Source organism: Eleutherodactylus coqui, chromosome 5 (genome assembly GCF_035609145.1).
Source record: "Eleutherodactylus coqui strain aEleCoq1 chromosome 5, aEleCoq1.hap1, whole genome shotgun sequence".
NCBI classification, from domain to species: Eukaryota; Metazoa; Chordata; class Amphibia; order Anura; family Eleutherodactylidae; genus Eleutherodactylus; species Eleutherodactylus coqui.
The window spans coordinates 38985361-39012762 of record NC_089841.1 but is presented as its reverse complement, the minus strand read 5'-3'; the positions used below and the strand labels follow the sequence as shown (position 1 = coordinate 39012762).

Below are 27402 nucleotides of genomic sequence, written 5' to 3'. Positions count from 1 at the left end.
TGCACGTTTAAAGCTTATGCATGCGGGTGGGTGGCGGCATATTTCCGCTTTCGCTCCAACGCTTGTGTTAGCGACAGCTGAACGCTGCGCTGAGAGACATTGCTTGATGGAGTGGAGGACGGTGGAGGTGAGGGTGTGGGTGCAGGCCGGGAGGAGCTCTTGCCTGCATCCTGGGAGGGGGATTGGATCAGTGTGGCAGGTTGGGGCACAGGGGGAAGAGGCAGTGGTGTGACCCGGAGGTGGTGAATGGCCTTTGTCCCACCTTGCGGGGTGCTTGGCCATGATATGCCTGCGCATGCTGAGGGTGGTGAGGCTGGTAGTGGTGGCTCCCCAGCTGATCGTGGTGCGACACAGGTTGCACACCACTGTTCGTCAATTGTCCACGCTCTCACTAAAAAACATCCACACCTTTAAACACCTAGCCCTCTGCATGGAGGCTTGCGCTGAGGGGGTGCTTTGGGAAAGTTGGGGGATTCTTTGCTCTGGCCCTGCCTCTATCCCTGGCCACTCCACTGCCTCTTCGAACCTGTCCTGCTGCTGCACTTGCCTCCCCTTCTGAAGCCCTGTCCTCAGTAGGCTTAGCAAACCAGGTGGGGTCAGTCACCTCATCGTCCAGCTGCTCTTCCTCCGAATCCTCTGTGCGCTCCTCCCTTGGACTTACTGCCCTTACTACTGCGTCACTGACAGACAACTGTCTCATCAACCTCATCCACAAAAAGCTCTTGAGACAGTTGCCGGAAGGCCTTAGCCTCATCACCCGGAATCCAGGAACTTTCCAAAGGTTGGGCATCGGTCATGACAAACTCCTCAGGTGAGAGAGGAACCGTTTTTTCCCACTCATGGCAGGGACCCGAGAACAGTTCCTGGGAGTCTACCTGCTCATCAGAATATGTCATTTTCATTGAGTGAGGAGGCTGGGAGGAAGGAGGAGCAGCCAGAGGATTCAGAGTTGCAGTCCCTAGGCAGGGAGTAGTGGACTGTGTAGAAGACTGGGTGGTCGATACATTTCTGGGCGCGTTTTCTGCCATCCACGACAGGACCTGCTCGCACTGCTCTGTTTGTAATAAAGGTCTACCACGCGGACCCGTAAATTGTGATATGAAGCTGGGGAGCCCAGAAACTTGCCTCTCTCCTAATCCCACAGCAGCCGGCTGTGATTCACCACGCCCAGGAACTCGGCCTGTGCCCACACCCTCACTTGGATGCCCACGTCCTCGACCCTTACCCCTACTGCTCATCATGGCGGATTAAGAATAGAGCAGGGCGCAAATAAATTACCCCACTGTACACCACTGACAACTGTGGCTTAATTCACCGCACACAGAGACTTGTAGATAGCGGAGGCTCTATGCTGTGACTTGAAAAAATTAACCCTCTGTCTTGCGCTGATACCTAGTGGTAATTTACTGGTCACAGAGACTTGTGGATAATAGAGGCTGTATGGAGAGGGAGAAGACTCTAAAGCCAGTGGATAGTGCTGGTAACTGCGGCTATCTCAACCCCACCAAGGAAAGGGTATTGTGAGACGCTCTGCACAGCGGCAGAGCTGAAATACTTTGCAGTGGCCCAGGAAGTATTACAGTACTATTTAGTGGTGAGACCTCTGTCTTATGCACTGCAGACACAGAATAGTATAACTGAACTACTTTGCAGTAGGCTAGGAGATGTTAGAGTGCAGTTTCACGGTGAGAGCTGGTTGTACGGCACTGCAGGCTGAGAACGCTATTACTGAAGGGCTGGGAACAGGCCTAGATGCGTAATAGAAAAGTTGGTGCACTACTGCTCCCAGCCAGCCACAAAGCACACGGTCAGATGAAGCCCTAAGAAGGACTGTTGGGGTTCTTTTACGGAGGATCAGGACTGTATAACTTTCCCTATAGAAGCAGTTCTGTCCCTAAACTCTGCGTTATGCACTGCAGGCTGGGAACAGGCCTAGATTTGTAATACAAAAATTGATGCGCTACTGCTCCCAGCCAGCCACAACTGTAAAGCACACGGTCAGATGTAGCCCTAAGAAGGAGAATTGAGGTTCTTGCACAGAGGATCAGGACTGTATAACTTTGCCTATAGAAGTCGCTGTGTCCTTAAACTCTGCGTTATGCACTGCAGACACAGAACGGTATAACTGAACTAGTTTGCAGTAGGCTAAAAAATGTTAGAATGCAGTTTCACGGTGAGAGATGGTTGTACAGCACTGCAGACTGAGAACACTATTACTGAAAGGCTGGGAACAGGCCTAGATGCGTAATACAAAAGTTGGTGCACTACTGCTCCCAGCCAGCCACAACTGTAAAGCACACGGTCAGATGTAGCCCTAAGAAGGACCATTGGGGTTCTTGCACAGAGGATCAGGAGTCCTGTAAAACTTTCCCTATATAGGCAGCGCTGTCCCTAAACTCTGCGTAATACACTGCAGACTGAGAACACTATAGTTGATGGCCTGCACAGCCCGAGATGCTTAAAAAAAAATGTTGCTGGCTGGGAGCAGTAGTGCACCAACAGTAATGCACACGATGTGGAGTAGCCCTAAGAAGGACCGTTGGGGTTCTTGACGACAGGATCCTACTCTAACACTGTCCCTATATCACCAGCAGCACCATCCCTAACCTCTGCCAGCATGCGTCTGAGGCGAGCCGCGGGCGGGACCAGTTTATGTACTCGCCAGTCACCTAATCGGCCCAGCCACTCACTACTGTGAGGGGGGGCGGGGGCTGGCACGTCACAGGATGAAGTGGTAATGCCTTCCCCGCATGTCTATTGGTTAGAAAATGGCGCTAAACATGCGGGGAAGGAAATGCAATTGACTCGAACACCGCGTGGTGTTCATCTCGAGTAACGAGCATCTCGAGTACCCTAATATTCGAACGAGCATCAAGCTCAGACGAGTGTGCTCGCTCATCTCTAGTCATGATACAAGACCATGAACAAATATCTGATAAGTCTGATGCATATAATATATCCCAGCCTACTTTGCAATCTCCTTGTCTACCTCCTTCAGGAAACAAAGCCAATGCAACATGACATTAACCAAAATAAAAAAAGACAAATGATCCAAAAAAAAAAAAACATACAAGACCCACCTCCCCCCCCCCCCCTGCAAGTAGCAAGAACCTCAGGACCTTATTCAAGATAATGACTCTACTTCTCCATATATATCTCCAAATCATAGCCTTGCCCACTCACTAGCCCCTGAGGCTTTGCAGGCTACCTCAGGAACACAGGAGATATTATGACTCTTAATGCCAATGCTCGATAGAAGACTGGAGGTGCTTCACACCTCAATCAACTCCGCTTTATCTCTTTTCACCACAAATATCTTAAATAATAACAGACTTAGAAAATAAAGTGGGCTCCTACAAAATAACACCGTCTGTAATCTAGAACAAAAGATAACCGCAGGTCAAAAAAATGAACACATGTTGAGAGAGAAACTTGAAGACCAAGAGAACCGTGATTGCAGGAACAATCTATGTTTTGTTGGCATCTAAGAAAACATCATGGGGAATTAACTACTTACTCTACTAAAGGAAGAGCTCCCTAAAGCCCTATCTTCAGAAGTGCCACTTTATAACGCCAGCAAAGAGCGACCTCATAGAATACGGGCCCCCAGATCATCAGATGCCAATAATCAATGTCCTAGGCAAGCAATTGCAAACTATCTGAATTGGGTAGCAAAAGAATGCATTCTGAAGGACTACTGTGGTCAACGAGTCTTAAAAATAAGAGACTTCAAAGTTTTGATATTTCAGGACTTTTCTGCTTCAGTTTCCTAAAAACGAAAATTTTTCACTCCAATCTGCCATTATCCCAATGTAAAGGCCATAAGGTTCCAATTATGTTTTTCAACAAAACTAAAAGTGCAAGATAATGCTGACAACTGGTCTTTGATGACCCTCGATCAGCACAGCAAAACTTCTGCCTCCAAGAGGATGGTTAACCACAGTAAATCATAATTTGAAGATTGTGTGCTTCCTATTCAGATGCAAATTCAAAATTTGCAAACTGCAATGTGAATTGTTGTTGTTTAAGTAACGAGGTTTAGACCTCGCTTTAGATTGAAGGTTAACTGACTGAACATGTCTTTCAGTATTTTTATTGGATATTATGTTTTGACACCAAACTGTTTCTCTCTCGTTGTCTCCAGATCTGACTCGTTGGTGCATGGATCCCTGACCATATCCCAATCAGCCTTCTGTTGCTTGCTGGGATGACAGGGCATAAGGTAGACCACAATGGCACAATACACAACCCAAATTTCTCACTATGGTGACAAATATTTGGAACACAACAGAACAGGAATATTTAACTTCCATGAGCATTAAGCTCGTGTCATGGAAAGTGGCGGGCCTCAATACACCAAAGTCAAGCAGTCTGGCTTACTAAACTAAATCAAAATAAATTTTACCAGCAAGCCATCAAACCAAGTTGGACGTTAGCCCACACAGCAACCTCACAATGAAAATACAAACCAATTGTATCTCTAATAGATCCCACAACAGTTGTTAAATACTTCCAACACACAGACATAGAAGTGGTCTTATATAATTACTTTGAGGATCTACACAGGGCACTCCCTACAAACTTGGAGGACATTGACTCCTGGCAATAATCTCTTCTACTGCCCAAACTCACTTTTAACCAAAAAGCTTCCTTGGGAGGTGCCATTTTCTGAGGAGGAACTACGAGCAGTAATTGTGACTTCATCAAATAATAAAACTCCAGGCCTGATGGCTATAGTAATTTATTTTATAAGATCCTACAAACAGAAATAATACTCACATTAAAGAGATATAATGACATTTATGCCCAAAATATCCAGGTAGATACTCTCAAGATCATAGAACCGTCCTCATACCCAAACCCAACAAAAACCGTAATTAGTATAATCCTACCAATCAATCTCTCTATTGAATTGTGACTATACATTTTTAGCAAAATTATTAATCAATCACCTCAAAAACATATTTCCATCCATTATTCATCCCTCCCGAAGAGGCTTTACAGTTTGCAGACAATTCACCAAAAAAATTTAATGAGAAACCGTGCATTGCCCTAGTGTGCACATCACACGCTAGGCGATGTGTTTTACTGTCCCATTGAAAACAATGGGCAATGTGTATATGACTCTATTCAAAAGAATGGGGTTCATATTCGCATGAGATTTGTGTGCCTAACAAACAAGTCTTACATGATTTTCTCAGTTGTGTGAAACCGGCCCTACTTTTCAACCTCTCACTAGATCCCCTACTACATCATTTGCAATCATTGGCCCAGCAACAACTAACCTATCTACACCATTTCAGCATCACTGTAGCAGCTATCGCAGATGATGTGCTCCCAATTATTAAAAACACGACTATTATCCTCTTGACAATTCTCCAAGGTCTCCAAAAGTTGGGTTCACTATCGGGATATGCCCATAATTTGGGAAAAATAGAAACTCTACTAATAAATGGCCTATTGTCCCCTTTTTTAAGTTATCTGGTACAAAACTTGTATGTATTTCTCCATCTTCTGGCTCTGCTGCGAGTGGCATTAGGTGTGACATGCTTGGTCTCACCTGTGGGTAATTTGTCAGGACTATCTAACCTGGCCTTGTGCTTGGCTTCAGTGCTGTTTAATTTTCAGTCCTCCTGGCTGTGGTGGAAGTCAGAACTTGGTCCTGGATTCTCCTGTTTGCCTGAGTTTTCTTTAAGCTAAGTACAGTGCTTATTATCTTTTACATCTTGTTTGCTGTGGTATTCTCCTATCCCACGTAGGGTCAGCTAGTGGCCTAGGTACGCAGTCAGGTTCACCCTTCGCAGGGTGAATTCCTTGTTGCGGTTGTCTTTATTGTTTGCATTTGTGTATTTCAGGTTATAGATCCAGAGTGTCCTGCTGTTTGTGACAAATATTTTGAGACCACCAAAACTTAAATGGTGGGATCAACCTTCCCAACATAAATATGTACAGCATAGCGGCACTAACAAGAATAATATTTGATTGGATACAACAAACCTGTTTTCATAGACACAGATATTGAAAAAAAACTTACACCTTGGATTGCTCTCCTTGATTTCTTACATCTCCCTTATTCGATGAACCCAGAAGAATGTAGAGCTAACCCCTTACTAATATCCACATGCAAAGCATGGTAAAAGTTGCAGAAATCAATCTCCTTGCACCTCAATTTTAAATATATTTGTAACGTCTTACCGGCGCTTGGTAGGAGCTATGGGTGAAGTAGCCATGTGGGACTGGAGAGTAGTCACAAGGAAGCTGGAGGTCATCAGTAGGCAGTCACAGTTGCAGTGCAATGGATGAGGCGGAAAACGTAATCAGATGGAAGCCAGGAGTAATTATTGGGTAGTCACAGTTGCAGTACAATAAATTAGGCAGAAAGCGTAGTCAGATGGAAGCCAGGAGTTATAGGGTAACCACAGTTGCAGTGCAATGGCTGAGGTGGAAAGCATAGTCAGATGAAAGCCAGTAGTTATGCAGAAATAGTAGAGGAGCAGGTAACGTGGAGCTTGACGAAACAGTGCTATGAAGCAAAATAATTACACAATGAGGCAGTGGCAAGGCCAGGTTTATATAGAGGGCTAATTGGGGAAGGAACAAGATACAGGGTGTACTAGACAGGGAAGCCATGGAATCAGGAACAAGGAATGAGTCTAAGAATCAGAGAGAGCTATCCAGCATGCTGAATAGCTCAGTATTAGGGTTGCCACTTGGGGTGCAGGAGGTTGCAGCCTCCAGATGTCCATTGAGCTGGCTTTCCAGGGTACCTTTGATGAAACTCCTTTGTGAGCCTCAGAGCATGTACGTTTTTCTCTGGCTTCTCCTTTGGCCCATAAGTTCTCCTTTGGCCCATATCCCTGCCACTTCACAAGGTACTGTAGTTTACCCCTCTATGGTCTAGAGTCCAGAAATTTCTGCACAACGAACACGTCCTGGCCCTGAACCTTCATGAGAGGGGGAGGTGGCTGAGGTCTTCCCACAAAGGTATTTCCATGCAATGGCTTTAGCAGGTTTGCGTTTTAAAAAGAAAAAAAAAAAAGGGTAAATCCTCAGGTTGCCCAGGAGCTTCAGACAGAATGCCACCTGGCTGGCCCTCACTGCTATTGAGAAGGGTCCCATTAATTTTTTCCCAAGTTTGGGAGAGGGTACATCCGCTTTCAGGTTCTTAATAGCTAACCACACCTTTTCTCCAGCCTGGAAGGTAGAAGCTGCTTGGTGGTGATGGTCGGCCGCCTTTTTATAGGTATCCTGCGCTTCCCATAAGGCTTCTTTTAATTGCTTCTGCATTTTTGCTAACACCATCATGATTAACTGTCGGGACCAGAGTGTTGATGGGGAGGCCAGGATTGAAGACAACAGTAGTTGGAGTAGAACGGGCTCTGGGCAGGTGAACTGTGTTGAGCATTGTTGTAGGTGAACTCTGCTGCCGGTAAATAATTCATACTGCTCCAGAGTCTAATTTGTTCTCTCGGTCTGGCCATTAGACGGAGAATGAAAGGCAGGAGGAGAGATTCACGGTAGTTCCCAGGGCTGTGCAGAAGTGTCTCCAGAACATGGAGGTGAACTTGACCCCTCTGTCAGAGACCACATCATCCAGAATTCCATGTAAATTGAAATCTTCCCGAATCATAAACTTTGCAGTGTGTTCGGCAGTGGAAATCTTTTCTATGGGGATGAAGCGAGCCATCTTTGTAAGTCAGTCCATGACCACAAGGACAGTAGTCATCCCTTTCGAGGGAGATAGATCCACTATAAAGTCCATGGATATAGATCCCCATGGTCTGGATGGGACTGGAAGGGGCTGTAGCAAACTCAGAGGGCGAGCTCGTGGCGTTTTGTTCCGAGCACATACTTTGCAAGAGGTGACATATTTCTTCACATCCCTCCTGCAGTTGGGCCACCAGAAGGAACAAAGTAAAAAGTCTTTGTCAACCCAAGTTGACTTGCAAGCTTGGAATTGTGGACAAGTTTAAGAGCTTCAATTCGACCAGCTTACGGCATATATATACTTGCTGTTCTCGCCACCAAAGTCCATTCTTGAAGGAGAGCTTCACATCTTTAGAAGGATGACTCAGGAAAGGGTCACTTTTGTAGACTCCTTCGAGCTTTGTTAAGAGGTCCTCAGAATGCAGGATACCCAAAAAATTATTTGGGGGAAAGAATTGTGTGGTCTGTATTTTACATCTCTTCAGGGTCTGAAAGTATCCTGGACAAGGTATCTGCCTTGCTATTTTGAGAACCTGGGCAGTAGGACACAATGAAATTAAACCTGGAAAAGAACAAGGCCCATCTTGCTTGTCTAGAAGATAACCTCTTGGCAGTAGAGAGAAATTCTAGGTTTTTATGGTCAGTAAGAACCGTTACTGGATAGTGGGCTTCTTCCAAGAGGTGCCTCCATTCTGTGAAAGCCACTTTGATGGCCAAAAGTTCCTTGCTCCCGACATCATACTTTTTCTCTGCAGGTGATAGGGTGTAGGACAAGGAGTAGTTAAATTTCATCTCCAAATCACTGTGATAGGATAGCTGCCATAGCGAAGTCAGAGGCATCTACCTCCATGACAAAAGGCAATTCTGGTCCTGGGTGGATCAGTGCTAGTGCTAAAGTAAAGAGAGCCTTTAGTTTCTCCAAAGCGACTTGTGCTTCAGGGGGACCAGGAAAACGTGTGTGCTTTCTTTGTGAGGGAGGTGATGCGAGAGATGACTTTTGAGAAGTCCTCGATAAATTTTCTGTAGAAGTTTGCAAAACCGATCAGATGCTGTACTTTCTTCAAATTTCTTGGAATGGGCCAGTCCAGAATGGCTTTAATCTTGCTGGGATCTATACTTAGGCTGTCTGGGGAGATATTGTAACCCAGGAATTGAATTTGGGTCTGTTCAAATTTACACTTTTCTTGCTTCATGTAGGTTATTCTTTTAGTCATTCCAAAACCACCTGAACGTGCCTTCAATGTTCCTCTAAATTGTCAGAGAAGACGAGGATGTCATTGAGCTATGCCACTACAAATTGATCTAACATGCTTCGAAATATGTCATTGATAAAGAGTAGGAAGGTAGCAGGAGCAATGCAGAGACCGAACGGCATCACTAGAGATTAGAAATGTCCATATCTTGTTTTGAAAGCCATTTTCCATTCATCTCCGAGGTGGATCCATACCAGATTATATGCTCCTCTGAGCTCCAGTTTAGTAAAGGCCTTGGCTGCCGAAGCCTCTTCAGCAGTTCTGAAATGAACGGGGAAGGATAGCGAGTCCTAACAGTAATCTCGTTTAGTTCCCGGAAGTCAATGCACGGTTGAAGAGTAGAGTCTGTTTGTTTAACAAAGAAAATGGGTGCTCCCGCAGTTGAAGCCAGCCAGTTGAAGCCCTTCTTTAGATTTTCATTCAAATGTTCCTGAAGGGACCCTAACTCTGGTTGTGCAAGGTTGTAGATACACCTTAATGGAATAGAATATCCAGGGAGCAGCTCAATAGGACAGTCATATTGCCGATGAGGTGGCAGCTGGTCAGCTTTATTCTTGCTGCAGACATTCCTGAACATCTAGTAGTGAACTAGTAATTTCTCAAAGTCCTGTTGACCATCCTAGAGGTCTTGGACTAGTTTAGAGGTGGATGGTGCCATCTGGCAAATCTCTTTACAGAATTCTGAAAGGAAAGCAATGGTCCTTGATTCCCAATTGATACAGGGATTGTGGGTAGAGAACAGGTGGATCCCGAGAATCACTGGAAATTTAGAAGATGAGCCGAGCTGGAAGCTGCCCGTTTCTTGATGTTCAAGTTTCATGCAGAGCTCCAGTTGGATAGTCTCCTGTGTAACAGTTCCAGAGAACAAGGGTGACCCATCCACGGTTTCCATATCAATTGGTATGGGCTTAAGTCTGGGGGCAATGTATTTGTCACAAGCGAATTTTAAATCCATAGTTTCCAATTGCTCCTGAATGCAACATAGCTAAACACTGCCTCTTCGGATTACCTGTTAAAATCTCTATTGAAAGGACAAAATGCTTGAGCGGGGGCAGGGTTTTTTACTCTCTGTCTTGAATTACCAGTGCAAAGGTTGCTTCATGCCAGCTATATTGGTAGTGGCCTGGATGTTGGCTAGGGTAAGAGTTCTTTAGAACTTGTTTGGACAGCTTAAAGCACAATGTCCCAACTTTCCACAATAAAGCCACAGATTATCAGCACGGCGTCTTACTTTTTCAGTGGTGGAAAGGGGTTTGTGGAGGTCATTGACTTGCATTGGTTCTGGTGCGGCTTCAGCCCTCGACGGAGGACTCAAGGTGGATAACTGAAGGAATTTGGGGTGCGAGTGCCCCAACCCCACAGTCTCTCTTTTCGCAGCTCAGAAAGTCTCTGGTCAATCTGGATGCACAGCAGAATGAAGTCTTCCAGGTTATCAGGACTCTCTACTCTGGCAAGGTCATCCTTTACCCATTTAGATGATCCCTGGCAGAATTGGCTCTGTTGTGCAGCTGGGTTCCACGTGGTATTATTCTCCCAGCAACGAAATTCCACCGTATACTCTGCAACCGAATGCCACCCTTGTCATTGGTTATGTAACCTGCCTTCAGCTGTGACACAGCGGATCGGATCATCAAAGATTTGATCCATAGCAGTCATGAAGGCATCAAGGCCATCGAGCAGATTACTGTTGGTCTCTATGTATGGCGAGCGCCATGTGAGCGCCTCATCAGTGAGGAGGTTAATAATGAAAACACCACCTTCCGATCGCTGGTAAACAAGGTAGGCTGCGTCTGGAAATAAATCCGGCATCGATTTAGAAAACCTCGGTATTGGCGACGATCTCTTGCAAATTTTAGGGGCAGTGACGTGCGGATGTCTGGCACTGAATTGAACATTGCCAAGAGTTGCCTCTCAAACCCCTCAATCTCTTGTTGCAAAGCCGCAACACTTTCCTGGTAGGAGGCACAAAACTCTTGGAGCTCTGTGACCCGTTTCCTAAGCGTGGCCACTATGAACTCCATTTTGGGGGGTGATTATTTTGTAACATCTTACCGGCGCTAGATAGGAGCCACAGGTGTAGTGATCGTGCGGGACCAGAGAGTAGTCAGGAGGAAGCTGGAGGTCGTCAGCGGGTAGTCACAGTTGCAGTACAATGGATAAGGGGGAAGCGTAGGGAAGACATGGAACTAGGAACAAGGAAAAGGAGACAAGGACAAGAAACATGAGATTTAAGGCCAATTTAGACACAAGGATTATCACTCAAAATTTTGAGCGATAATCTTTGTCTGATATCCATGCCAGTATCAGCTCTGACAGTATCAGCCATCGTGTCCTCTGGCAGCCGGGTCTTCTTTTGCTACTGATCTGTCCAAGCAGCATAGATTTTTCTAGCGACTCTGCTTGCACTACATGGCCAAAATACCTGAGTCTGAGTCTGGTCATCTTGCCCTCCAGTGATATATCGGGTCTTCTCTGTTTGTTACTCTCGCCATCCAGGGCATAAACAGCAGCTTTAGCCCGCAGCTCAAACGCACCAGTCCTGCTATCAGCTTTTTTCATAGTCAAGCTTACACCTCCATACATGGCTCTGGGGAATACGGTGGTTTGCACTATCCTGCGTTTAGTTGCTATGTCGATATCCTTACTTTTCCAGATTTTGTCCATGTTTAGCCTCGCGCTTCGCCCCAATACTATCCAATGTTTTATCTCTGGCATAGATTCTCCAGCCTAGTCAATTTTTGCACCAAGGAAGATGAAGTCTCGCATGTTCTATGACCTCATAGTCTTCTGTAAATTCAGGTAGAGGCCCATATTTTCACTTTGTTTTAATCTTCCATATAAGCAGAGTTGTGTAATTGGCATAATAGAGATTGTTGATGTTTCTGCCACCTATTTTCACCCCGGTTTCCAATTCTAGGTTCATTTTCCCCATGATCACTTCTGCATACAGGTTAAACAAGACGGGTGAGAGGATGCAGCCGTGTCGGACACCTTTACAGATCCCAACTAGATGCATACAACTAGATTTTCCCAATTCCTGTATACTCCGATACGCAACACCATATGGTTTTCACAGAGCGCTTCTCGAAGTGGGTGTGGCCTAGTGTTAGAAGGCGTGTCCAATCAGTTATTATAATTTATGCAAGAAACACAAATTATAGGTGAAACTTCCTGCATAGAGCTGACTCTGCTAGGTGGAGGTGATCCGTATATTAAGGGTCTTGTGCATGTTAATACATTGTCGCATTCACACCGACACAAACAACACAGCTGTAAGTAAATCCGCCCACCGGCTCTTTACAACCATTCCCATCTGTGTGTGCGAGGCCGGAGGGCGGGCAGTACCGACCGCAGGAGGCACAGTGTGAGAGGGGGCATACAGGGGAACCCAGGGGATAAAGGTAACCGATACTTTATAAAAAGGGGTTAATGCTTCCCTCCCCTAGCGGTCCTGAAGGGGTTAATCCTCCCAATCTCCAGCGCTCCTGAAGCGGTTAATCCCACCCCCCAAAAGGGTCCTGATAGGGTTAATCCTACCCCCCTCCAGCAGTCCTGAGAATGAGGGGCCACACACATACCTCACCAGCAGAGCCGGACAGCAGCCGTGTGCCTACAGGACCTGTGGTGATGTCACTGTCATGTGATCAGTCACGTGTGTGGGAGGAGTCAGGGATCACATGACCAGGGGGTGATTAGTATACACAGGATTCTGCTGAGCCCCTCATGAGCCGCTATTAGAGATGTGACCCTTCATGAGAGGAAAACCCTCTGCTGCCTGCTGTATACAACTTACCAGACTACACATTACATACACAGCTCTGCTACACCGTACACATTATATACACAGCTCTGCTACACCGTACACATTATATACACAGCTCTGCTACACCGTACACATTATATACACAGCTCTGCTACACCGTACACATTATATACACAGCTCTGCTACACCGTACACATTATATACACAGCTCTACTACACCGTTCACATTATATACACAGCTCTGCTACACCGTACACATTATATACACAGCTCTGCTACACCGTACACATTACATACACAGCTCTGCTACACCGTACACATTATATACACAGCTCTGCTACACCGTACACATTATATACACAGCTCTGCTACAATGTACACATTACATACACAGCTCGACTACACCATACACATTATATACACAGCTCTGCTACACCGTACACATTATATACACAGCTCTGCTACAATGTACACATTATATACACAGCTCTACTACACCGTACACATTATATACACAGCTCCGCTACACCGTACACATTATATACACAGCTCCGCTACACCGTACACATTATATACACAGCTCTGCTACACCGTACACATTATATACACAGCTCTGCTACAATGTACACATTATATACACAGCTCTACTACACCGTACACATTATATACACAGCTCCGCTACACCGTACACATTATATACACAGCTCCGCTACACCGTACACATTATATACACAGCTCCGCTACACCGTACACATTATATACACAGCTCCGCTACACCGTACACATTATATACACAGCTCTGCTACACCGTACACATTATATACACAGCTCCGCTACACCGTACACATTATATACACAGCTCCGCTACACCGTACACATTATATACACAGCTCCGCTACACCGTACACATTATATACACAGCTCCGCTACACCGTACACATTATATACACAGCTCTGCTACACCGTACACATTATATACACAGCTCTGCTACACCGTACACATTATATACATAGCTCTGCTACACCGTACACATTATATACACAGCTCTACTACACCGTACACATTATATACACAGCTCTACTACACCGTACACATTATATACACAGCTCTGCTACACCGTACACATTATACACACAGCTCTGCTACACCGTACACATTATACACACAGCTCTGCTACACCATACACATTATATACACAGCTCTGCTACACCATACACATTATATACACAGCTCTGCTACACCGTACACATTATATACACAGCTCTGCTACACCGTACACATTATATACACAGCTCCGCTACACCGTACACATTATATACACAGCTCCGCTACACCGTACACATTATATACACGGCTCTACTACACCGTACACATTACATACACGGCTCTACTACACCGTACACATTATATACACGGCTCTGCTACACCGTACACCTTATATACACAGCTCTGCTACACCATACACATTATATACACAGCTCTACTACACCGTACACATTACATACACAGCTCTGCTACACCGTACACATTACATACACAGCTCTACTACACCGTACACATTATATACACAGCTCTGCTACACCGTACACATTATATACACAGCTCTGCTACACCGTACACATTATATACACAGCTCTACTACACCGTACACATTATATACACAGCTCTGCTACACCGTACACATTATATACACAGCTCTGCTACACCGTACACATTATATACACAGCTCTGCTACACCGTACACATTATATACACGGCTCTGCTACATCGGACACATTATATACACGGCTCTGCTACACCGTACACATTATATACACGGCTCTACTACACCGTACACATTATATACACGGCTCTACTACACCGTACACATTATATACACCGCTCTACTACACCGTACACATTATATACACGGCTCTACTACACCGTACACATTATATACACAGCTGTACTACACCGTACACATTATATACACAGCTCTACTACACCGTACACATTACATACACAGCTCTACTACACCGTACACATTATATACACAGCTCTGCTACATCGGACACATTATATACACAGCTCTGCTACATCGGACACATTATATACACAGCTCTGCTACACCGTACACATTATATACACGGCTCTACTACACCGTACACATTATATACACGGCTCTGCTACACCGTACACATTACATACACGGCTCTACTACACCGTACACATTATATACACAGCTCTGCTACATCGGACACATTATATACACAGCTCTGCTACATCGGACACATTATATACACAGCTCTGCTACACCGTACACATTATATACACAGCTCTACTACACCGTACACATTATATACACAGCACTACTACACCGTACACATTATATACACAGCTCTACTACACCGTACACATTACATACACAGCTCTACCACACCGTACACATTACATACACAGCTCTACTACACCGTACACATTATATACACAGCTCTACTACACCGTACATTATATACACAGCTCTACTGCACCGTATACATTATATACACAGCTCTGCTACACCGTACACATTGTATACACTGCTCTGCTACACCGTACACATTATATACACAGCTCTGCTACACCGTACACATTATATACACAGCTCTGCTACACCGTACACATTATATACACAGCTCTGCTACACCGTACACATTATATACACAGCTTTACTACACCGTACACATTATATACACAGCTCTACTACACCGTACACATTATATACACAGCTCTACTACACCGTACACATTATATACACAGCTCTACTACACCGTACACATTATATACACAACTCTACTACACCGTACACATTATTCACACAGCTCTACTACCCCGTATACATTACACACACGGCTCTACTACCCCGTATACATTACACACACAGCTCTACTACCCCGTATACATTACACACAGCTCTACAACTGGATGTGGAGATAATGTACAGCTCATGTCTACAATTCTGCTTGTGTGTTTGTCCATAATTAGGACTTAGAGAACAATCAGACCATATCCAATTAACAGTTCCTGAGGGTCGATGTACTTTTCCCATAAAAAGGTTTTCTGTAAAAGCAAATAGACGAACAAATAGAATTGCAAGTAAAAGTAAGTGAACCTTTGGAGTTCCTTTGATGTCTCCATTTATTTCTAATAAAGTATCATCTGATGGTATCCAGATCACAATGTGAGAAACAGCCGTACCAGGAATATATCTGAGTGACATCCACCGTGCAGGGAGGGGAGGCAATCACCTTCACCAAATGTGCTGCAGCAGATATTGTTTATTCATCAATATTTCTGGGATGCCATGCTTGCAGAGCCCTCTTCCGGTCGTGCCACAGCATCTCCATAGGGATAAAGACTCTTCTGATCGTATTTTACTATGGGTAGTCTATATTGATGAGATCTTTTGGAGATGGGGCCTCTTTTTAAAGCTTTGTTGCATCCCTAAATAACATTATTGGTATCGGATCTACATATCAGGAGACACGAGTCTCATATTCAACTTCTTGATGTCAATATCAGATTGGATAGCGAAGGAAGAGTCCAGACTGGCATTTTCCGCAAGGAGACTGCTGGCAACTGGCATCCGTCAACATTGAAAAAAAGGCATGCCGACTAGTCAGGATCTGAGAGCGAGGAGAAATTGTTCAGACGTGTCCTCTTTTATATCACAGCGTGGTATTCCCTATCAAGATGGATATCCTCTAAGTAAAGCCTACAATAGGAGTGAACATACAGAACATCATATCTTCCTATACCCTGGCAGGAGTAATACTGACACCACCAGGACGGACAGGATTAGGTGTATTATATATTATTATATTATGTCAAAGGTTTTAATATACAGTCCCAGATGTTTGGCCACCTCATGGTGAATTAAATTGATTCTGGCTCCACTATCGAAAAAAAAGGTCACAGACAAATAGCAAGTAGTATTTCAGCAGGAAGGACCAGGCTGGAGGATAACGGCCAGGGGATTTGCGGCCTAAAGGAAACTTCCCCTTAACCTACAGGCCAACTAATGTCCAGTTTGACTGCAGAAGAAGCAGCAACCTCTATCCCCTAATTTTCCCCTTCTCTCGGGTTCCCTGGATAATGAACCCAATTGCATAGGTTCTTTTAAACCAGCGGACTCCACAAATATGGCCAAAAATTGCTCCCTAGTACACTCTTTAACTCGCTGACCAATCTGTATGGCTATTGACATAGCTTAGTCCAGACTTCTAGGGGTGGGATATGAAAGCATTAGATCTTTAACCTCATTACATAATGGAAAACAAAATTGGCTCCATAGCGCTGGGTCATTCCATTGAAACTCAGTTGCCCACCCTCAAGACTCATCGCAAAAATCCTTAATGGACAACTTCCCCTGTCGCAAACCTCTAACTTTACTCTCAGCCAGAGATATCCTGTAAGGGTCATTATAAATTAACCCCAAAGCAGAAAAAAAATTCTTCACGAATGATAAAGTGTCAGAAGGGAGTTGCAAGAAAAAGGCCCAGACCTGAGGGTCTCTCTGAAACCTAAGGATAACAATCCCCACCCTCTGAGACTCATCACCCAAGGAGATATGGCACAATTTAAAGTACAACTTCCAGGATTCGCTGAAAGCAATGAACTCCTGCCCTTTACCAGAAAACTGATCTGTCAAGTCCAGCTTAGGCTCCTTCTCAGAGCCAATACTGCCCAGACATTGTTGTTCTACTTCTGCAACTTCAATAGCCAGAATTCTAAGCTGGTTAGATAACTCAATAGTATCCATAGGAAAAGCAAGGCAATGAAAAACTCACTGAGAACATATAAATAAGGTGACCAGATGTCCCGATTTAGGCAGGACAGTCCCGCTTTCCCAGACTCGCTGAGCGGGTCAGACTTTTGTCCCGCTTTTGGGTCACGGGGTCACCATGAGGGCGATTACCAGCTGGGGTGCCGTTGCTCCCTGGCTAGTAATTACTCAGTCTTACTGCGGCGCGATGCACATACTGACGTCAGTGTGTGCCCCCGGGAATCTCCTCTTCTCCTTGGTTCCGCAGGAGGAGAGGAGAAGGGATGTGGTGACCAGGCATACACACTTCGGCCTGCAACAGCGCTGCACACAGGGACAGCGGCGCTTTGAATACGAGGAGGAGGTAAATATATCCATCTCAGGGGGGCTACTATTACTACAGGGGCTGATACTATTAGTAATAGTAATAGTGTTCTCTATATCAGCCCCAGTGGTAATAGTATTACTACTGGAGCCACTGTGGGGATCACTATTACTACTGAGGCTGACAGAGGGGACACTATAACTACTGGGGCCACTCTGGGGGTTAGTTTTACTACTGGGGCCACTCTGGGGGTTACTATTACTACTGGGGCCAATAATAGGGATATTTACTACTGGGGCCACTATTACTACTGGGGCCTATATATAGGGGGTCACTATTACTAATGAGGCCACTCTGCACGTGGCAGCATACCTCAAACTGACTTGGGGTAGGTTTACACATGGCAGAAATGCAGCAGAATGTCCACAGTGGAAATTTCTGCACCTAAAAATCAGTCAAAATCTATACCATTGGTGCAGATTTTGACTGGAAATGAGCTGCGTACCCACAGTCAGCGCTCCCTGGCTTCCGGTTCCCAGTGGCCTGGTCTGGTGCAACACCTGATCAGGTGATCAGGTGAGGCCACTACAGGCCACTGGGAACTGTAAGCCAGGGAGTACTGACGCGGAGAGGGTACACAGCTGATTTTCAGTCAAAATCCGCCCCATGGTATGGATTTTGACTGCTTTTTGGATATGTAAATGTTGCGGCATTTGCTCCCTGTATTTTTTTTAAATAACCCTGTACTTTATATAACGATGAAGGTAAAATCATAGGTCGTGATAAGCCCACCCCTGACCACACCCCTTTGTTCAGCTTTGACCCTGGGAAAATCTGGTCACCTTAATATAAAGTCTATTTATGTCAATTTCGATCTGAGCACAATGCACCCCTCACCCAGGACAGATGCAAGACTGTGTCAACACCGGACAAATGGGAAGTACAATGAAAAACACAAAATAAGAGGGAAAGCTGACCCTGCTCCTAACTGAGAAAGGTCCCTACCTAAAAGCAGATTGGCTGCTCTGATAAATGCGAACCTGCTGAACACCTCTTGGCCTGCTACCCGACCATAACAGGGAGCATGGGAGAAGGCTGAACCACAGTACAAATTTCTGTGAGGGCAATAAACTGCAACTTAACTGTAAGATGTCCAGCTAACTCCAAGAGAACATGGACACCACTCCAACCACCACGACCAACTGAACTGCAATAAACAGCAATAAGCTAAGATAGGGATAGGATCTCTGGATCTACCAGACCCCCCTTCCCCCTACATCTGCACGGTAAGATGCAGAAGATTTTCAGCAAGATTTTGTCTTGCTGAAAACTGCGTGTTCTAGTCAAAAAAAATATACAGTACATTCATTGTTTATCTGTTGGCATTTCCTTGCAATGTGATGTAGGTAGAACTATAAATGCACTTTGAGCAAGAGTGAACAAGCACCATGATAACATCCCTAACGGTTATTGTCTACAAGTGTCTAAAGACATTTTTCCTCTCACCATAACAAGGATCCCATTGCAAAACATTCAAGGGCATATTCAAAAACTGAAGACTAAAGAAATGTGCTGGATTTTTAGGTTAAATATATTATTCCTGAGGGGGTTAAGATGATGAACATACTCATGCCTTGATGAAGGACCCTGTGTGGTCCAAAAGCTGGCATTAACATCATGTATTTTTGTTAGTCATTAAAAGGTATGATATCTACAAGATGACTTGGTTTCTCTTACTGAGAACACATCTCACAATGAAGAATTAGAAGCAGTTTAGTTTGAGATTGCCTTAGCATTTTTTTATTTTTGTTTTTACTTTTTTTTATCCCCTTTTTATTGAGTCATGTAGGCTTTGTGTTTCATTGTTTTCAATCTTTCCTTTTTTTAACTGGTGTACTCGCTTGGTTTTTAGCATGCAGCTTTTAATGAATGAACATCCAGCAAATGACCTTCAATGAACATTTTATTAGAAAATTCCATATGTAAGTATAGAACTCTTTATATTTGTGATTGCTTTTTAGGATACTGGCTTTATGTAATGTTTTCATTACATCCTCTGTGGCTTTGTAGTAGTGTGCTTCCTCCTGCGTCATTTTGCAGTTGGAACGCAGACTGGAGCTGGGTGCTAACCTTCCCCTTTGCCGTCTGTGGAACGTACCAACACTTCTGGTCTTTGGAACGCATCTAGCAATCCACGGCCAGAATCACATGTCACTTCTTCTAAGTGCTGTTTCCAGAATGTCTTGGGAGTCGTGAAGAACATTCAAAACTTCCTTTTGACATCGTTTATGGTGAGCTAGTACCAGAGCACTCATTGAAGGCCGTGATGGCATTGTTGCCTCCGCACATGAATGCAAGTATATTTATGGCTTTAATTTATGTACATTGATACTTACTAGAGATGAGCGAACGTACTCGGATAGGCACTACTCGTCCGAGTAATGTGCTTTATCCGAGTACCTCCCCGCTCGTCCTGAAAGATTCGGGGAGCGCCGCTGCTGACAGGTGAGTTGCGGCGGGGAGCAGGGGAGAGCGGGCGGGAGAGAAGGAGAGAGAGATCTCCCCTCCGTTCCTCCCCGCTCTCCCCTGCAGCTCCCCGCTCCGCGGCGCTCCTCGAATCTTTCAGGACGAGCGGGGAGGTACTCGGATAAAGCACATTACTCGGACGAGTAGTGCTTTACCGAGTACGTTCGCTCATCTCTAATACTTACCTCTTAAGAAAAGGGTATATACCCCAAAACACATTGTACAGATCTCCCTTTGTCTGTATACCATGTCTGACCCTCGATTTACCATATGTGGTGTTTGCTGAGTATCATGATTATACATCTATTTGCACATTAGATGGATGACTTTGCAGTTTCTACAATTTGCTTTTCTAGATTAAGGGGTGGTTTGGGTTGAACGGAAGCCCCTACCCAAATAAGTGCTATTTAACACATTATGCAGTTATTATTTAGCCTTCTGGCCTTGTTGTCTGAGAACTGGTTCCTTTTTTGCCTTTTTCCCCCCCTTGTATTGATACTGGTCCTGGTGTAGACTATTGGAGCTCTCCTTTACTGGATGTCCCTTCTGGACAGAGAAGATTTAGTTCCTTTCTCTATATACACATTTTTGGCTTTTTAGTGTTTGGATACTCTGTTGGTGTGCATACACACCAGGTGAGTTTACCATAACATATTCCAATTCCATCTGTCCCTCTGAGTCTGGGGCGCTGTTCCTATAATTTCCAGTTATGCTTTTTGACCATTCAGGTCATTATTGCATTTTTTATTTCAAAGAAAAATCCAATAAAACTATTGTGAATCAGAAATTACAGTCCCTTTCTCCTGTAACTGTACTTTGACTTTAACTCGTATTTTTAAAAAAATGCTATTTTTCTTTGCGAGTTCTATTATGTACAATTACAGCTGAGGTTTAGGTAAAATGCTTTTGTCAAACAGTACACAAAAATGGCTTCTCTCCCATGTGAATTCTCTGATGCACCACAAGATATGATTTCTGAGAGAAACGTTTACCGCATTCTGGACATGGAAATGCTTTTCTTCCTGTGTGACTTCTTTCATGTACAACAAGATATCGTTTCTGAGAGAAACATTTCCCACATTCTGGACATGAAAATGTTTTTGCCCCTATGTGACACTTTTGATGTCGATTAAGGCTTGTTTTCTCAGAAAAACCTTTATCACATATTGAACATGAGTATGGTTTCTCCCCTGTGTGGATTCTCTGATGTCCAATAAGACGTCGTTTCATTGCAAAGCATTTCCCACATTCTGGACATGAAAATGGCTTCTCTCCTGTGTGAGTTCTCTCATGTTTAACAAGATCTGATTTGATATTAAAAAATTTTCCACAATGTACACAAGAAAATGGCATCTCTCCTGTGTGAAGTCGCTGATGTTTAACAAAATTTGATTTGAGAGTGAAACATTTCCCACATTCTGAACATAAAAATGGCTTCTCTCCTGTGTGAGCTCTTTGATGTTCAACAAGATGTGCTTTCCTTAAGAAACATTTCTCACATTCTGAACATGCAAATGGCTTCTCTCCTGTGTGAGCTCTTTGATGTTCAACAAGATCTGATTTTCTAGTAAAAAATTTACCACATTCTGAACATGAAAATCTCTTCTCTCCTGTGTGACTTCTCTGATGTTTAGCAAAAGCTGATTTCTTAGTAAAACATTTCCCACATTCTTTACATGAATACAACTTCTCTGCTGTATGACTTCCTTGATGTTCTCCCCTTCTGTGACTTTTCTTCCGCTTATTACTCTGTAATGAATCAGAAGGGTCCTGTATAAAAGGATCAAATGCTGGATATTTGGTGTGAAGGGATGAAGGAATATCTGGAAAAATGGCCAGTTCCTCATATGTATCTTGTGCGATATCACAATCCTCTGTTTTAACTTCTAAAGATATAAATTGTTCCTCTGAGCTCCCGGTATAGTCATCTGCAAAGAATAAAACAGATTTTACTACTTTTGAATAATATAACTTTGAATATGAGATTTTATACTTTTCCATACAAGTTACAAGTCATGCAGTAAAATTCAATTAATAAAAGACTATGATGGGATGGCAAAGGCAAAAAATGTACACTAATGACTCATAGAGACAATACCTACTTTTACAAAGAGATAAATCCCAAAAGATAACATAGTATGAAAGGCTGAAAAAAGTAATATCATTCCAGTTCAGCCCATTACAACCCAATGTTAATCCAGAGGAAGGCAAAATAAAAAGAACAATAAGGGTAGAAGCCAATTTCCCCCATTTAAGGGAAAAAAATTCCTTCCTTACTCCAATCTGGCAATCGGAATAATACCTTGATTAACAACCTTTTATTAAATGATTATAATATAAAATATTGTATCGCTCAAGAAAGGTGTCCAGGCCCCTCTTGAACTCATCGAATTTGTCATCACTACATCCTCTGGCAGAGGGATGCGTCAGTATTTATGATGGATGACAAAAATGGAACACACTTAATCTAATCAGCACACTTTGAAAAACAATGAGCATCCATCCCCATCATTGTGTTGCCATGTGATACATAATGCATCAATCCAAAATAGATAAAAAAGGTATTTAAAGGATGGATTAATAAATAACTGATATAATCTACTGTGGCAACCTGGTGGTACTCACTTATGGAGATTGCCATCTTCTCCATTCAGGATGGTTGGTACCATATGATAAAGCCTCAGGACCACCAAATTATTTTAATTGCTGGCTTCCACCAGCTTTTATTTAATGCACAACCAACATGTATTGGAACATACAATGATGTCAGGGTTCACAACCCACGCGGTCCTAGGTACTATTCCCCACCCAAGGTGTCTTGAGGGCGTCCTCCTCTCTCAGACCCTGTGACAGACCCAGTCTGGTCCGCACCGGATCCCAGTTCCTGATGCTGCTACCATAGCTTCTCTTTTTGACTTTCAGCCAACTTACACTTACGTGTGGCAGGAACGGATGCTTTTATCTTACTTCCTGCCATACCCACAGGTGTTCTCTCTCATTTCTAGTACAAGAATGTCTGTCTATAGCCCCCTACAGGCCCTTCTACACTACATACTGAAATACTTACCCCTTTCCTCTTCGACGTCTATATAGAGGCATTTAAAAATAGAGTACTCCTACCTTCTATGCGTGAGACACTGGTAATGGCTCTCCTGAAGACAGGGAAGGACCATAGTCTTCCAAACTCCTATCGCCCAATTTCGTTACTCGATTCTAATATCAAAATTCTAGCAAAAGTTCTTACCAATAGGCTTGATGCTGTTATCCTCTTTCTGATTCATCGGAACCAGACAGTCTTGACATAGAGATTGAATGGAACAGCGGCCAAGCATGCATGAAGCTGCTCCATTCATTTCAATGCAGCTGATGGAAATAACCAAATATAAGTGATCGGCTATCTCTGGCAGTCCCATAGAAGAAGAATGGAGTGGCACCGCACATGTGCGACCGCCGTTCCTCTCGAGCTCCTCCTCATTCTGTAGGGTTCAATGGGCCCGCAATGAAGCAGAGAGCGGAACATGGAACCCCCATCCTTGGGATTTGTATCCGCATTATTGAGACCCCCCCATAGGTGGATAGGTGATAAAAGTCTATAATGGACCAATTCAGCTACTTTTCTCGGTTGATAGTCAATTAGATTAAATCCATCTTTCTCTCTCTATCTGTAATGTGTCTGTGTGCACCCTATTTTTCCTTCTAATCACCCTTCCATATGTATCCCAATTTAGATACCCTGGTGTTCAGGTCACCATAGATGTTAAACATTATCATCAGCTTAACCTAGAGCATAAGGATTAATAGTTTCACTTTACAGGTCCTTAAGTACAACCATATCCTGTGTCCTTCGTATGTCTGGTCTGTGGGGTAGTGTGGCAAGACAGAAGCCTTTTTTAACAAAGAAAAACATCAAAGCTCAGCTATGTTTTGCTAAAATCTACATCAAGTCTGCCAAAATAGTGTGGGAGAACACGTTAAGGTCTCATGAGACCAATGTTAAACTTTCTGGCCATAATTCCAAAAGGTATGTTTGGCGCAAAGAAGATCACACCCGCAGTGAAGATAGTAGAGGCAGCATTATGCTTTGGGGCAGTTGTCCTGCTGCTGCAAATGGGGCTTTAGTCAAGATGGAGGTTATTATGAAGAATTCCAAATATCAGTCCATTTGGGCACCAAACCTTAAGGCTTTTTAGCTGAAGATAAATTCCACCTTTCAGCTTGACAAAGACCCAAAGGTTACCTCTAAATCAACAAATGAATGGCTTCGCTAAAAGATCAAGGTTTTTAAATGGCTCAGCCAGAGCCCATTAAAAAACCATGTGTTGACCTGAAGAAGACGTTACGCACGAGATGCCCTCACAATCTGACAGATTTAGAGTACTTTTGCAAAGAAGGGTGGGCAAAGATTGCCAAGTCAAGATGTGCAATGCTGATAGATACCTACCCAAAAAAACTTTATGCTATCCTAAAGTCATAGGGTACAGAAAGAGATGATATGACTAGAGAGGGTATAGATGCTGATGATGTCACATCACATCATTCTTATCTCTGGTGAAAACAGATGATGTCACTGGAGAGGTGTGAGATTCTGATGATGTCATGTTACATCATTCTTATCTATGGTAATAACAGATGATGTCACTGGGGAGGGGAGAGATTCTGATGATGTCACCTTATATCATTATCATCTGTGGTAATAACAGATTATGTCACCGGAGAGCTAATGGACTCTGGAAATGTCTGTAATGATATGTATTACTATCTACCCATATACAGGATTACACAGTAGTGAAGAAGACCTCTAGTTATGGCTGTCAAGGCCCATGTGTTTGATGTATGAGGGAGACCCGAGTCCAATCACGGGGCCCCCACCTCACCCCGATACATGAGGACATTGATGTACAGAAGATGTATGCATATGGAATTGTATAGATAATGGGTCGCATTGATGATAAAAAATAAATCTGAAATTATTCATATTTGTTGTCTTTTTTTAACACAACAAAAACCTGGCAATCTGACATGGGTGTATAGAATTTTTATATCTACTATATGTTTCCGATGGAAAACTGAACAAAGTTCCCTTATTCATACAGATTGGCAATGTGGCAAAGTATCAGCTTTCTGGTCAGCAGTTTTCTTATTCATAAATACAAGCACTTTCCCAGGGCTTCCTGTTCTTCTGTGCTCAGAAAATCATTATGCCATGGAAACCTTCTATTCTCACATTTTTAAACCATTGGCTTAAACTAGTGAATTCCTGTATTCTATTCAAAAATATCCTCCATATGAACCGTAAGCGCCCACAGCAGTTTGCATAAAATTGGCCCAACAGGCTGGACACTCCAGGTTCCATATGCGGGAATTTACTAATGAGATGTTTAACCTAGGGGATGGAGCCAGACTAAAGGCCCATTTAGACCGGATGAATGTCAGGCAAATACTGCCCGACACTCGACCTCGGATACATTTGACCCTGGGCTGTTGCACGGGAGCAACCAGCAGGGGGGTGGGGTGGCTGCAGGAGATTTCTCCCCTCGCTCTCCCCCGCCCCTCTCTATTGACTTCACGTAGCGGCTGTTCATTACTGAACGGCTGCTATCTACACTGAACGATCAGCATTCAGCAAATCATCCATCGTTTATGCAGCATGTTAGCCAGCGATACGAGCTCCAACATTCCTGTCTAAATGGGCCTTAATGTGTTTCTTAATTCAGGCAATGACCACTTTCACAATGCTGCTTCATCATTCTGTTACATTGTACTAGTGTTTACAACATTTGCATGCAGCCATTGACTTGGGCTGTGCCACTGTAGTAGGTTCCTGTTTATTGTCGCCTGTTGTTAATTTTTAAATAGCAAAAATAAAACCTTTAAAAAATTGCTAAGAACAGTGGTGAGAGCCTCTCCCCTGGCAATCCAGCGCTGCAGCCCTGTAGCTCTTCTGGTCCTCGATTAGGAATAGATACCACCTGACAGCTACAACAAATCAGAGGCCACAGTGATCACATGCCATTCGCCTGCCAAGAGGCAGGATGCCAGCCCTGGTGGTGTGGTCTCTGATTAGCTGCAGCAGTCGATTTGTATCCATTCCATCATCTGACTAATTCCATCCCTATAGTGAAGCCTGGTGGTAGAAGCACCATGCTGGGGGATAGGTAGACCGGTCAGGGTTGATGGAAAGCTGAATGTAACAAAGTACAGAGATAACGAAAACCTTATCAAGAGTGCAGGGTACCTCAGACTGAACAGAAGGTTCCCCTTCCAACATGACAATGACCTTGAGCACACAACCAAGACAACACAGGAGGGGCTTAGGGACAACCCTGAGTGTCTTTGAGTGGCCCAGCTAGAGCCCTGACTTCAACTCAATCAAACATCTCTGGAGAGACCTGAAAATGGCTGTCCATAGACGGCCCCCAACCAACCTGTCAGAGCTTGAGAGGGTTTGCAGGGAAGAATGGCCAAAAATCCCCAAATCTAGGTGTGTGTATACCTTGTGGCATCATACCCAAGAGGACTGGAGGCTGGAATCGCTACCAAAGAAGTTTCAACTAAGTACTGAGTAGTGTGTGAATACTTATATCAATGCAAGTGTACAGCTATTTCTAACATTCTGTTGTCACTTTGTCATTATGGGGCACTGAGTGCGGAATGATGGGGGAAAACTTGAAATGTTTCTTAATTTGCACAAGTCCATAAAATAACAAAATACAAGCGTTTTATGAAAGGAATATTTCTGAACGTATACCTTTAATCCATGAACAGATATTAAGAGATATTCAACATATAAGCCCCTATCTTACACCTAGCAAAGGCTGATGCTTAAAAACAATCCTAAATCTTGACGTAATGGACATGTACAATGCACACACACACAGTATCCATGTGTTGCCAGTGTAGTTGAAGATGGCTTGAATTCCTTAAGGAACGTAAGATATTATGAACTGTGCAGTGCCTTGCTAAGAGGCAAGGAGAAAGCTTTGCTTTACAACAGTTGATAGACTGGCTATCACATGTCTCATTGGATAATTTAGTAGAAATATC

The 27402-nt window shown here is 43.8% G+C and overlaps 1 protein-coding gene across 1 annotated transcript in view; it reads right to left on the bottom strand.

The window, feature by feature from the left end:
- LOC136628743 (uncharacterized) overlaps positions 1–27402 on the bottom strand; it is a 117767-nt gene that overhangs the window by 19464 nt on the left and 70901 nt on the right. The window contains exons 24-28 of the mRNA XM_066604844.1: positions 21274–22286; positions 17247–17477; positions 8365–8523; positions 8010–8240; positions 6196–6276 (exon numbers count right to left, since the gene is read on the bottom strand). Of these exons, the coding sequence (XP_066460941.1) occupies positions 6196–6276; positions 8010–8240; positions 8365–8523; positions 17247–17477; positions 21274–22286 (1715 nt within the window). The remainder of the gene's footprint in view (positions 1–6195; positions 6277–8009; positions 8241–8364; positions 8524–17246; positions 17478–21273; positions 22287–27402) is intronic.